This window comes from Scyliorhinus torazame, chromosome 21 (genome assembly GCF_047496885.1).
Source record: "Scyliorhinus torazame isolate Kashiwa2021f chromosome 21, sScyTor2.1, whole genome shotgun sequence".
Classification (NCBI taxonomy): domain Eukaryota; kingdom Metazoa; phylum Chordata; class Chondrichthyes; order Carcharhiniformes; family Scyliorhinidae; genus Scyliorhinus; species Scyliorhinus torazame.
Genome location: NC_092727.1, coordinates 123,923,935 through 123,938,131, shown reverse-complemented (window position 1 = coordinate 123,938,131; position 14,197 = coordinate 123,923,935). Strand labels below are relative to the sequence as shown.

At 48.6% G+C, this 14,197-nt stretch overlaps 1 protein-coding gene across 4 annotated transcripts in view; it reads right to left on the bottom strand.

The window, feature by feature from the left end:
• The window catches only part of LOC140398609 (phosphatidylinositol 5-phosphate 4-kinase type-2 beta), a 119,434-nt gene that overhangs the window by 89,624 nt on the left and 15,613 nt on the right, over positions 1-14,197 (bottom strand). For all 4 annotated transcript variants that reach the window (XM_072487449.1, XM_072487448.1, XM_072487451.1 and 1 more), the window contains exons 2-3: positions 6,823-6,920; positions 711-807 (exon numbers count right to left, since the gene is read on the bottom strand). In XM_072487449.1, coding sequence (XP_072343550.1) covers positions 711-807; positions 6,823-6,920 — 195 coding nt within the window. The remainder of the gene's footprint in view (positions 1-710; positions 808-6,822; positions 6,921-14,197) is intronic.

Below are 14,197 nucleotides of genomic sequence, written 5' to 3'. Positions count from 1 at the left end.
GTTTTCCATTCTTTAAAAGTTTAATAAGGCCTTCGAAACTTAAACTTTGCACTGCCCCAAAAAGTTTCTTACAACAACATTTAAATTTGAGATAAATACATTTCAATTGGGCTGACATTAAATACAACGTGCAGCAGTATAAGGAACATCATTTAGTTCCTGAACATGTTGGCCTCTCTATTAGTCAGAAAAACACCAGTCCCCTATGAGTAATTTGGTGGCTGGATGTGCTGACACCGCAAAGTATTGTTCCCTCTTTGGGGTATTTCCTTTTACAGAGGGGAAGAAAGTTAGCTGCACATAAACAGAGTGCTAGTCAGGCATACTTCCACAAAACATGAGCCCGAATCTGCATGCTCACAACCTCTAATAACATTTTAATATCCAGCAAGGCCAAGCACCGAGGAGAAAACAATAGATGATCAGAATAAAACTGACCAAGTACTAAATGCAAAAAAAGGCAGGCAAAACCACAGAGTGCTACAATTTGGGCCCACTTTAAAAAAAGTTATAAACTAAAACTGTCCCTGTTGAAATGTGTAGTGCATGGTCCAACCTCCCTAACAGTGAGGGCTTTAGAAAAATGGGTTTCTACTCATCCAAATTCAATCAATAGAAAATATCTGGAATCTATTGCTAAAATTAACAGGATCCTTTGTCAGAATTCAGGAGATCGGGACATGACCGGCAGGAAAAGAAAAGAAACCAACCTGGTAATCCTGATCATCAATGGAAAATCTCTCTCGCAGGTTTCTAAAAACCATCGGACAATATTCCTTAAATTTGAAACGGCTTGGAAGATTCTCCCTGTAAAACAAACAATGAACAGTTTCGTCAAAGTGGAAATTTAGAATAGTTTTCATTTTTTATATAAATTTAGAGTACCCAATTCATTTTTTCCAATTAAGGGGCAATTTAGCGTGGCCAATCCGCCTACCCTGCACATCTTTTGGGTTGTCGGGGTGAGACCCATGCAGACACGGGGAGAATGTGCAAACCGCACACGGACAGTGACCCAGATTTGAACCTGGGACCTCGGTGCCGTGAGGCTGCAGTGCTAACCACTGTGCCGCCGTGCTGCCCTAGAATAGTTTTCTTTTGATGAAACCGCCTGTGAATCAATGGCCTCAACTTAACGGGAAAAGTGTCGTACTGGGCACGGCTTCCCGGGTGCTTCCTGACAGCCGAGCCGGCGAGATCGCGGCCTGTATTTAACGTCACTTAGCGCCGTAAGTGATCGTCCACGAGCTTCACGGTGGAACTGGCTGTCCCGCCAGCTCCCCCCGTAACAAATGGGAGCTGCTCATCAACGTTCCCTCACAACTCACCCCAATCAGCTCACACGCATGGCATCACGCAGACCAGCTCCACGCTACGGGGGTGCCAACCTGACCAGGCTGCTGGACGCTGTGGAGGCTCCCCAGAGGGACGCCCCTGGCATTAGTCCTAACTGCCACCCCCCTGAACTCCACCACCCCCTCCCAACAAGAGGGCAACTGGCGCCTCTTCCCCCCCCCCCCCCCCCCCACAGAGATCACCACGCTTAGCCCTGGCACACCCCTGGAATCCACCAGCACAACTCCTCCGTGCCCAGGTGTGGTGCCCACACATGCCACCTGCCACAGATCCCCCGCGCCCCCCCCCCGATGCATCAAGCCTGCGGCTCGCAATGCCCCCTCTCTGATCGGCAAGAGACTTTGGCCCATAATAGGAGGGAAAGGGCCCAGGCGGGCGGCAGGGTTCTGGACATCAGAGTCCTCACTACCTATGAGGAACGGGCATTGGGAATGGCGGGGTTGGCCGAGGAGAATGTGGTCACCGACAGCGAATTTGGTCTGCGCCACAAAGGTGAGGATTCACTGCCCCCTTCACCCAGAGGACCTGCCTCAAGTGAGTTGTTCATGACAGTCAAAGTGATCCTTCTCTCAGGGCTGCACGGTGGCGCAATGGTGAGCATTGCTGCCTTACGGTGCCGAGGCCCCAGGTTCGATCCCAGCCCCGGATTTGCACATTCTCCCCGTGTCTGTGTGGGTCTCACCTCCACAACCCAAAGATGTGCAGGGTAGATGGATTGGCCACGCTAATTTGCCTCTTAATTGGAAAAAAACAGAATTGGGTAATTTAAATTTATGTAAAAAATAATAATGTCTGACTGACCGCATGTCCGTTCTTTCACAGGATCTCCACCTGATGGAGCCAGGCTACCTGGAGTCTCCCACCCATGGAATCCCCCAGGACCCTACAGGTACTGTCCAGGAGGCGGACCCGGTGCCTGCCACCAGGGAGACAATGGTGATCTCCACCTCAGCCGAATGCTCCCCTCCTGACATCTCAAGATCAGCGGGCAGAGCAGGGCGTCATGGCGACACCAGTGACGCCTGGAAGTCAGATGGGAGCCTCCGGCTCCAGGCCTCCAAGATGACGTCCGCCAAGGGCACCAAACGTCACAGGGCACAAGAAGGAGCAGGCTGCTTCCACCTCTGATGTGCGTCCTGGGGATGCACCTAGACATAGCGGCAGAGCACAGAAGACCAAGAAGACTGAAGATCAATGTGCGCGCACAGTTTGGCACAGGGGGTTGGGGAGGTAGCATCTTCAGCTAGGGGCAATGGAGGTTTTGACTGTTCGGCATTAAACGTCTAACACCAGAGACATGTGCAGCCTCTGTCACGTTATTCTCCATAGCTGGCCAGCCTGCACCCCTGACAGACAAAGCCTTGTCTTATGAGACGTGGATGAGGATGAGGGCCTCCCTGGCCCTCCAGGCATGCCGAGTCCTCGCCGCCACCTGTCCTCCTTCCTCCGGCTGCTCCGGTGGGTCCTCCCTGGGCTCGTCCTCCAGGCCCTTCTCATCCAACTCCTCTTCAGGCGAGGCCACATGTTCCTCCTTCGCATCCGACAGCACGTCATCCCACTGCTATGTCAGGTAGTGAAGGGCACAGCAGACCAGTCCAAAGCGAGGGACCCTCTGGGGGTGTACTGCAGTGCACCACCAGAATGGTCCAGGCACCAGAACCGCATTTTCAGCAGTCCGATGCACCGCTCAATGACAGCACTGGTGGCAACATAGGCCTCGATATATCGTGTCTCCGCCTTGGTCTCCAACCTTTGCAGTGCCATCATCAACCAGAACCTCAGCAGGTATCCCTAATCCCCCAAGAGTCAACCTGTCATCCTGGGGTGATCCTCTAAGATGCCGGAGATCTCCGAATGTCGCTGCCACGCACGCTCCCTGGGACGCGTGCACACACGTTCATGATCTGGAGGTGGTGGTCACACACAAGTACAACATTCAGGGAGTGGAACCCCTTCCTTTAATGACTCCCTGATGCCCCAGTGCATGCAAGGTGACATACGTACCATCTAATACCCCCTTGACCTGAGGCACTCCAGCGATGGTGGATATTCCTGCTGTCCCGGGCATCTTGATGGGCTTCGTCCAGCTCAAAGTCAATATAGTCAGCTGCCTGGGCATACAGAGGTTCCGTACGGGTGCACTTATGTGCTGTAGCTTAGGAAGGCGGTGGCCTAGTGGTATTGTCACTGGACTAATAAACCAGAAACCCAGGGTAATGTTCTGGGGATCCCGTGTTCGAATCCCGCCACTGCAGATGGTGAAATTTGAATTCAATAAAAATCTGGATTTAAAAATCTAATGATGACCATGAAACCATTGTCGATTGTCGTAAAGTCCCATCTGGTTCACTCATGTCCTTTAGGGAAGGAAATCTGCCTTCCTTACCTGGTCTGGCCTACATGTGACTCCAGGCCCACAGCAATGTGGTTGACTCTTAACTGCATGCTCAAGGACAATTAGGGATGGGCAATAAACGCTGGCACAGCCGGCGACGCCCATATCCCCTGAACGAATAAAAGAAAGCTTGGGAAATGTTGCATACGTCCTCGCTCGAGCCCCGGAATGAACCCATCACATAAAGGTTCAGGGCTGAGGTGACCTCCACCACCGGGAGTGGGTGCCCTCCTCCTCCACGGGGTGTCAAATCCGGAAGGACATGGCACAGGTGTCACACCATCTCCTTGTGGAGACAGAGTCTCCTGCAGCACATGCTGTCCGTCAACTCCTCGTATGATCAACGATGCCTGTTCACCATGGGCCGTGACCGGGATCCCCTCTGGGTCTCTCCCCAGCCTGATAGCCGGTTGGGTCTGCAGGTTGTGCGGCAGCCCCCTGCACGTAGGGTGCCACCTCTAGCCCGCTGCTGCCACCTTGTCCGGTATCTGGCCGCCTGGATTGCCACCAGCACCCAGATGGCATCCTCCGCGGTACCGACACCACCATCCATTTTGGTAACTGTAAGGAAATGGAGAGTTAGGGCTTCCACCCCGGGACCCTCATATCCCCCGAGCCTCCCCTACCCTTACGTGTTCCACCTTCTCTCATAGTGCCATCACACGAGCCAGTTGTGCTGGAGAATCCCGCTCTGCATTCTCACCCCCAGTCACCGCATGAGCCCCTAGACCCCAGATCCCGGACCCCTACTGGGAACATTGGGGAGACCATGCTCAGGCATCACCCCTGATCCACACACCCACCCTTTGGTTGCGGGGATATCCCCAGTGCTCAAGCCCAACTCTTGGGTGTTTGACTGTTGGTTGTTGCCTCTGTGATGTTGACGCCCCCTGGGTTCAGGCAGAGAGTCCAGGTCTCACAATTTGATTGGAATGCTGGGCAATAACATTCGTCTTGTAATGCAGAACCAGGCCAGCAGCGCGGGTTCAATTCCCGTACCAGCCTCCCCGAACAGGCGCCGGAATGTGGCGACTAGGGGCTTTTCACAGTAACTTCACTGAAGCCTACTTGTGACAATAAGCGATTATTATTATATAGCTGGTTTAGCTCAGTGGGCTAGATAACTGGTTTGTGATGCCGAACAAGGCCAGCAGCGCGGGTTCAATTCCCGTACCAGCTTACCCGAACAGGCGTCGGAATGTGGCGACTAGAGGCTTTTCACAGTAACTTCATACTTGTGACAATATATTATTATTATTATAGAGAATTAATGGAATTTGATGGCATTTGCTGCACAGAAACAGGCCAGTCGGCCCAACTATGCCAATGGTTACCCTCCAAACGATCCTTCTCACACCCTATCCCATCTCACGTTAGCAGCTTTATCCTTCAATTTCTTTCTCTCTCATGGAATCACCAAGCTTAAATGTATCTATGATTTTCACCTCAACCATATTCCATGTGGCAGCAAGTTCCAGATGCTAAATGCTCTCTGGGTGAAGAGGTTTCTCCTGAGATCGTTACTGGGTTTATTAGCAGCTATCTCACATGTATCTCCCCTAACTTTGGGCACAGCCCAACTCCACTAGATCAGCAGGTCCTCACTCTCCTCTTCCAAAATGTTTCTCTCCTTGCCCCTTTTTGTAGCTGCCTTCATGCCACAAACTATTCCTCACAGGGCGAGTTGCTCAGTGTCAGTGTCACTCTTGCAGCCCATTGCATGGGTGGTCAATAAAGCACATCAAGCTCACTGATTCATCCTGTCTCTGCCCTTTTCACCAAGCACCCGATCCCTTTCCTGGGAATAAAGTAAGGGATCATGAATGTGGGGAAAACTCACACATGGGCGCGATTCTCCGACCCCCAACCGGGTCCCGAATTCTCCGCCACCAGAGATTCGGCGGGGGCAGGAATTGCGCCGCGCTGGTTGGTGTCCCGAATTTTCCGCCACCAGAGATTCGGCGGGGGTGGGAATCGCGCCGCGCCGGTCGGCGGGAATCGCGCCAGTAGGCGGGCCCACCCCTGGCGATTCTCCAGCCCGCGATGGGCCGAAGTCCTGCCGCTGTCAACCCTCACCAGCCAGCATGGATTAGACCTCCTTTTCAGTGGCGGGACAAGGCGGCGCAGGCAGGCTCCGGGGTGCTGGGGGGGTGGGGGGGTGATCTGGCCCCAGGGGGTGGGTGCCCCCACGGTGGCCTGGCCCGCGATCGGGGTCCACCGATCCGCGGGCAGGCCTGTGCCGTGGGGGCACTCTTTTTCTTCCGCTATGGAGGAGGCGGAAGAGACCCCTCCCCTGCGCATGCGCGGGGATGCCGTGAGCAGCATGGCACCAAAGGCCTTTCCCGCCAGCCGGCGGAGCGGAAACCGCTCTGGCACGGGCCTAGTCCCTCAAGGTGAGGGCTTGGCCCCTAAAGGTGCGGAGAATTTTGCACCTTTGGGCGGCCCGACGCCGGACTGATCCGCGCCGTTTTTGGCGCCGGGTAGCGGACATTGCGCCGTTTGGGGAGAATCCCGCCCATGATACTGATTAAAACACACTGTAAGGATTTTCTTTTTTTATATAAATTTAGAGTACCCAATTATTATTATTTTTCCAATTAATGGGCAATTTAGCGTGGCCAATCCACCTAACTTGCACATCTTTGGGTTGTGGGGGTGAAACCCACGCAAACATGGGGAGAATGTGTAAACTCAACACAGACAGTGACCCAGGGCCGGGATTCGAACCCGGGTCCTCAGCGCCGCAGTTCCAGTGCTAACCACTGCGCCACATGCCACCCGCACACTTTAAGGATACTGAAAAATAATTCAAATTTTCACAATTTAAACTGAATCCATCACGAACTAAATCGACTCACATTATTTCATTAATCTGATATATTGGAAAACCCTTAAAGGTCAGCTCTGCACACTTGCATGCTCAGTAAAATAAGGTTCAAAGGCACCATTTTGAGGATACTTTAGATATGAATGTTGAACAGTTCAATGCAGCCAGTTCAAATAATTAAACCTGAGAGTATCTCCTCTTTATGTCCACACTGCAAAAGTATAGAATGCACACATCCACTTACTTGTTAAAAAGGTGATTGTCCACTTTTATCTTGCTGTATGCTTTGAAGTCATCTGGCATCAACATTACAGGAATCTGAACATGGCTCAGCTCGTTGATCTGGAAAGGAAACAGTTGACACTGTAAACTTACTTTTATGGCAGACTGCATTAGTCCCAGTGCTTACAATGGGGTTGCCTGGCAAGGTGCTGTCAATCTAAAGGGTGAAGATGATTCATAGGAAACACACCGATGTGAAACAAAACAAAGGAAGTCAATGAAAACTAGTTGTCAATTTCACCACCATTTTATTTACACATTTGCCATTCCAAATACTTAATGGAACTGGTTGGGGTAGCACGGTGGCGCAGTGGTTAGCCCTGCTGCCTCACTGCGCCGAGCTCCCAGGTTCGATCCCGGCTCTGGGTCACTGTCCGTGTGGAGTTTGCCCATTCTCCCCGTGTCTGCGTGGGTTTCGCCCCCACAACCCAAAGATGTGCAGGCTAGGTGGATTGGCGGCGCTAAATTGCCCCTTAATTGGAAAAATGAATTGGGTATTCTAAATCTATTTTTTAAAAAGGTTAAACCAGCACCAGTCAGCTCTCACGGGAAAGCAGCCTATGATCCTCTGGGACAGTGATGATATTTTACATACAATTTGAGTAGATAAATAAGAGCATTGCATTGTCAGAGTATTACACTATTTGCTATTTCTTTCACTTAACATGTGAGCAAGACACTAAATACAACAACACTGGATCACACTACAAACACAGCCCACTATATACATACGCTGTCAGCAAACCTTCATTTATTAAAGCTCTCAAAGCTGCAGCCTGTGGCAGCTGCACAATGCTTACACATCAATGTCTTATTATGCTGCAGAAAAAACAATAGTTCCTATATTTATCCGTCTCATTAAGCTCTTCAATTAGTAAACCAGGCAGTAATTTGAATTACTGAAACATTAATTCAAAAACTGATTTTCAAAATTAGTTGCCAGTGACTATTCTTTAAAAACCTGACAGCAGAAGCTGTGCCAAACACAACCAAATCATACCGTACCACAGTCCTATATTGTACAGCAGCAATGCACAGACTGCAAAATAACAGTTGTAAGCATTACTACATAAATTACAGGTGTTAAGTGAAACCGTTTTTGCGGCTACTAATATAAAAATAGTAATTATTCAGGATGTTTTGGAAACCTAAACATTTTACAGCGAATCAAATCTTCTCATCCTCCATAAGCTTTTAAACTTTTAAAAAAAATTTAGAGTACCCAATTATTTTTTTCCAACTAAGGGGCAATTTAGCACGGCCAATCCACCTACCCTGCTCATCTTTGGGTTGTGGGGGCGAAACCCACGCAAACACGGGGAGAATGTGCAAACTCCACACGGACAATGACCCAGAGCCAGGATCGAACCTGGGACCTCGGCGCCGTGAGGCAGCAATGCTAACCACTGAGCTTTTAAACGTAACATCCGTGACATTGTATGCCTACATTAAAGATGACCGTCACACGTTCTTGACAAGAAGCCAAAGAAGGAGCCAGCAGGGATAAGCGACTGGTCAAAGAGGTAGGTTTTAAGGAGCATCGCAAAGGAGGAGAAAGGTGGAGATTTGGGGAGGAAGGGATTTCCAGGGCTTAGGGCCTCAACCATTGTGACACAGCCACTAACGGTGGAGTGAGGTAAGCTGAAGATACACAGAGAGCCATGGTTAGACGCAGCATGGAAGGTTGTAGGGCTCAAGGAGGCTGCTGCTTTAGGGAGGAGGAAGGCCGGGGGGGGGGGGGGGGGGGGGGGATTTGGACGCAAAGATGACGAAACAACCTTCAAAAGTACAAGATGCTTGAGAGTTGCAGCCTGAAACTGTCTGGTTTAATTATCTAATCAGGTTTTGTGCAGATGAGCTCTTTGATTTTGGACTTTTAAAATGCCAGCAGCCCTGATTCCCAACCGACTCCAGAAATGAAAAACAAAATTCGGAGCTGTGTGGATAGTATATCCAACTGTGCAGTGGACATCCAGACAACCGCCGGAATAAGAGCTGAGGTGGGGGAAATAATCAATTAAAAACACTTAATTTGATTTGATGTGATTTATGCAAAACCATCTTCGAGCTCCCATGAATATTCTGATGAATAATCAAGAGGGCAGCTAATCAGATTTCTGCTGTGATATTTTTATGAGTTTGTTTGTTCCTTCAATTTGCGCCCAATTCTATTTTATTCCCAATTAAGGGGCAATTTAGCGTGGCCAATCCACCTACCCTGCACATCTTTGGGTTGTGAGGACGAAACCCACGCAGACACGGGGAGAATGTGCAAACTCTACATCATGCCCCTTTTCAATTTCTGTTTTCATACCAGTTCCTGAATACCAATTTATAAAGAAATTATAGAATATATTCTCCACGGAAGGTGCTGCGGTGGTCTCAACACTGGTTTTCACCTCACAGACCAATATGAAATCCAGCCCAGGCTATTCAAACAAAAGTCTCTTCAGTCCACTACTTGTAAAGGTCCCATGTGAAATGAGTTGACAGTCACAATCCAGTTCCCTGCAAGGCAGCACGGTGGCACAGTGGTTAGCGCTGCTGCCTCACGGAACCGAGATCCCAGGTTCAATCCCGGCCCTGGGTCACTGTCCGTGTGGAGTTTGCACATTCTCCCCGTGTCTGCGTGGGTCTCACCCCCACAACCCAAAGATGTGCAGGGTAGGTGCATTGGCCACGCTAAATTGTCCCTTAATTGGAAAAAACATATTGGGTACTCTAAATTTATATATTTTTTAATCCAGCTCCTTACGGACAAGGATTTATAACATACAAAATTGGCAAGCGCACAAATCTTTCTTTGCAGGTGACTGCTCATAGGACTAGGAGACCATCATTCAGACCCTTGAGCCTGCTCTATCATTCTATTAGCTCATGGTTCATCTTCATGGGCGGCACGATAGCACAGTGGTTAGCACTGTTGCTTCACAGCACCAGGGTCCCAGGTTTGATTCCCGGCTTGGGTCACTGTCTGTGCAGAGTCTGCACGTTCTCCCTGTGTCTGCGTGGGTTTCCTCCGGGTGCTCCGGTTTCCTCCCACAAGTCTCGAAAGACGTGCTGTTGGGTGAATTGGACATTCTGAATTCTCCCTCTGTGTACCCGAACAGGCGCCAGAGTGTGGCGACTAGGGGCTTTTCACAGTAACCTCATTGCAGTGTTAATGCAAGCCTACTTGTGACAATAAAGATTATTATCTCAACTCCATTTACCTGCCTTCTGTGACTGGGGAACTGTGGACCCCTACTCTGCTGTCGTGACCAGAGAGTGCTTGGTGCTGAAATTGTTGGCGCTCCCAGAACTAATGCCTTACTTTTACTTTATTTAAAAACAAGTACACTTCCCACAAAGTACTCCATCTCCATATTTCTCTTTTTAAAATTCCATATTGTTTTGAGATCTAAGGCTGCAAGATCCATTCTTAGCGCTGTTGACACAACTGGCACTAGTTGGAATTAATATGCTATTCCTGCAGTGGTGGTGTAAAATAAACTCCCCAGCCGTGGGTCAGTGGACAGCTCACCTCACCAATGGAACTGCAGTTTTCAGTTGGATGTTTAACTGACGTCCCCTTGCCCACTCAGGTGAACATAAAGGATTCCAGGAGTTCTCCGCTAGTCAATATTTATCCCTCAACCAACATCATAAAACAGGTAATCTCGTCGCGATCACAGTTCTGTTTGTGAAACCTTGCTGTGCACAACTCACTGCCATGGTTCCTAGACGACCTAATCTCCAGCATTTCACTGAAACATCAGCTTGGTTTGCGTGCTCAAGACCCTGACCCCTGGCCCAACGACAAGACAGCTGCCATTGAGCCCAGAAGGTCAATTCCGACAGTCAAATGGGGGGGGGGGGGGGGGGGGGGGGAATCCAGTGGGTCACTCTCGCAAGACCCAGGCTGCAGTAGAAAAGCTACCATAGAGGGAGGGTGACAAAACAAAAGTTTTACACTGGTCAAGGTGAACTGTAATTGTTAAGTATCCAAAAACCAGAACTACCGTAACTATTGTAAGAGGGGAGAAAGTGTTATAACCTGCCTGCTTACCATTGGCTGGGGACTAATGACAATCCCACAATCCTGTGGGAGTATGAGCTTCCCCAATGAGGGGGGCGGAGAAACCATTAGTAAACTCCAAGTATAAATAAAGCTGGCCAGTTTGGAACCAGCAGGAAGGAGTGTGCAGCAAGGGAAGTCGCTGCTGCTGTTATATATATATATGTTATTGTAAATAAATGTTATTACTTTGTATCCTTAAAACGCGTGCTGGATTCTTCGTGGCCCTCACAAAAGAAAGCTTTGGTACTTCTGCCCCAATCCTCGATTTTCTGACCAACAGACCACAATCAGTAAGAATGAACAACAACACCTTCTCCACAATAGTCCTCAACACAGGGGTCCGCAAGGCTGCGTACTTAGCCCCCTACTCTACTCCCTGTACACACACGACTGCGTGGCAAAACTTGGTTCCAACTCCATCTACAAATTTGCTGACGATACGACCATAGTGGGTTGGATCTTGAATAACGACAAGTCAGAATACAGGAGGCAGATTGAGAATCTAGTGGAGTGGTGTAGCGACAACAATCTCTCCCTCAATGCCAGCAAAACTAAAGAGCTGGTCATTGACTTCAGGAAGCAAAGTACTGTACACACCCCTGTCAGCATCTACGGGGCAGAGGTGGAGATGGTTAGCAGTTTCAAATTCCTAGGAGTGCACATCTCCAGAAATCTGTCCTGGTCCACCCACGTCGACGCTACCACCAAGAAAGCACAACAGCGCCTATACTTCCTCAGGAAACTAAGGAAATTCGGCATGTCCACATTAACCCTTACCAACTTTTACAGATGCACCATAGAAAGCATCCTATCGGGCTGCATCACAGCCTGGTATGGCAACTGCTTGGCCCAGGACCGCAAGAAACTTCAGAGTCGTAAACACCGCCCAGTCCATCACACGAACCTACCTCCCATCCATTAACTCCATCTACACCTCCCGCTGCCTGGGGAAAGCGGGCAGCATAATCAAAGATCCCTCCCACCCGGTTTACTCACTCTTCCAACTTCTTCCATCGGGCAGGAGATACAGAAGTCTGAGAACACGCACGAACAGACTCATAAACAGCTTCTTCCCCACTGTCACCAGACTCCTAAATGACCCTCTTATGGACTGACCCCATTAACACTACACCCTGCATGCTTCATCCGATGCCAGTGCTTATGTAGTTACATTGTATATGTTGTGTTGCCCTATTATGTATTTTCTTTTATTCCCTTTTCTTCCCATGTACTTAATGATCTGTTGAGCTGCTCGCAGAAAAATACTTTTCACTGTACCTCGGTACAAGTGACGACAAACAAATCCAATCCAATCCAATCCTGCACTCCAATACTATACGAGTTAAACATTAAAATTAATGAATGAATTTTGTTCTTTTCTGACTACAAAGAATGTCAGCCCATGTTATTAGTGTATCACACCCAGATCAACAGATATTTCTGGTCTTGCAAGGATCATATGATCCATCAGATAATCATACAAAAACCAGACTCAGCAATGGACAAGTCCCATAGCAGACATAATTCCAGCCCTCTTAACTATTCAGACATTCCTCCCACTCTGTCAATTCCACACCTTGTAAGCTGAATAATTGGTGCTTCATGTTAAGAACAAATGAGTCAGGCTTTAATTTCTATTACCATAGCCATAAAACACAGGCCATTGTAATATTTCAATTGCTATTGAGAAATCTAGCAGAAGGACAAAGATCCAAAGTGCAAAACGCTACTAAGTTTGGTAGAGTCAGATAGTAGTGATTACATGACACCAAGCTTGTTTTTTCTAATAACCGGAAAAGGAAGAAAAAATTCAGGAGCAGTACAATCAGCCTTGTTTCCAACACTGTGAAGATGCTGGGCTTAGGAGGAAGAACATGCAAGATGGCATGTGGGAGACTCTGATGGAACAAGAGACCAAAATTCAAGGTAGCAATGATCACAGCTGTAGCAACTAGATGGAAAAGACAAGATTGTTCTTGTAACATATAATTTGCAAAAACAAATTCAAAAGATCCACTTCCTTTGGGAAGGGAAAGATCTTAGGTTATCTCTCGAGTAAACATACACTCCTCCCCTTCCTCCTCACACCCAGAGCATCCAGCAGTTTCTTGAATAACTAGTGTCTGTGCCTCCTACCTCGATGTGTCAATCCGTGTATTCATCATTCTTTATGTGAAGAATTTCTTGTCAAAGAAACACAAGAACAGAAGTAGGTCCCCGCGAGCCTGTTGTGTCATCCAGTTAGATCATGGCTGATTCGTACTTTAACTTAATTTTCCCACCTTTGATCCATATTCTGTGAAGTTCTTACCTTTCAAAAATCTGTCATCCCAGTCTTGAAATTAAAAATTTTCCCAATTTCTCCAGCCTTTTGGGAGACAGAGTTCTGGAATTCTACCACCCTTTGTGTGAAAAAGTGTTTCCTGATTTTATTTTATTTATTTATTTACTTAAATTTAGATTACCCAATACATTTTTTCCAATTAAGGGGCAATTTAGCGTGGCCAATCCACCTAGCCTGCACATCTTTGGGTTGTGGGGCGAAACCCACGCAAACACGGGGAGAATGTGCAAACTCCACACGGACAGTGACCCAGAGCCGGGATCGAACCTGGGACCTCGGCGCCGTGAGGCTGCAGGGCTAACCCACTGCGCCACCGTGCAGCCCTGTTTCCTGATTTTATTCCACAATGATGTGGAGACGCCAGCACTGGACTGGGGTGGGCACAGTAAGAAATCTCACAACATCAGGTTAAAGTCCAACAGGTTTATTTGAAAGCACAAGCTTTCGGAGCACTGCTCCTTCAAGTTATGAGACTTCTTACTCATTGCACAATAGCCTATCTCTAAATTTAAGGGTACTTCACCTATTGCTCAGATTCCCCAGCAAAGCAAATAGTTTATCTCTAACTACCTCATTGAATGTCAACCATACCTTGTTCAAATCACTCCTCATCCTCTTAAATTCAAGGAAATGTATTTAACTTATCATAGAATCGTGGAATTTACAGTGCAGAAGGAGGCCATTCGGCCCATCGAATCTGCACCGGCCCTTGGAAAGAGCACCCCACCTAAGCCCACACCTTCAACCTATCTCCGTAACCCAGTAACCCCACCTAACCTTTTTGGACACTAAGGACAATTTAGCATGGCCCCCACCTAACTTGCACACCTTTGGACTGTGGGGGGAAACCGGAGCACCCGGAGGCAACCCACGCAGACACAGGGAGAATGTGCAGACTCCGCACAGAAAATGACCCAAGCCGGGAATCAAAAC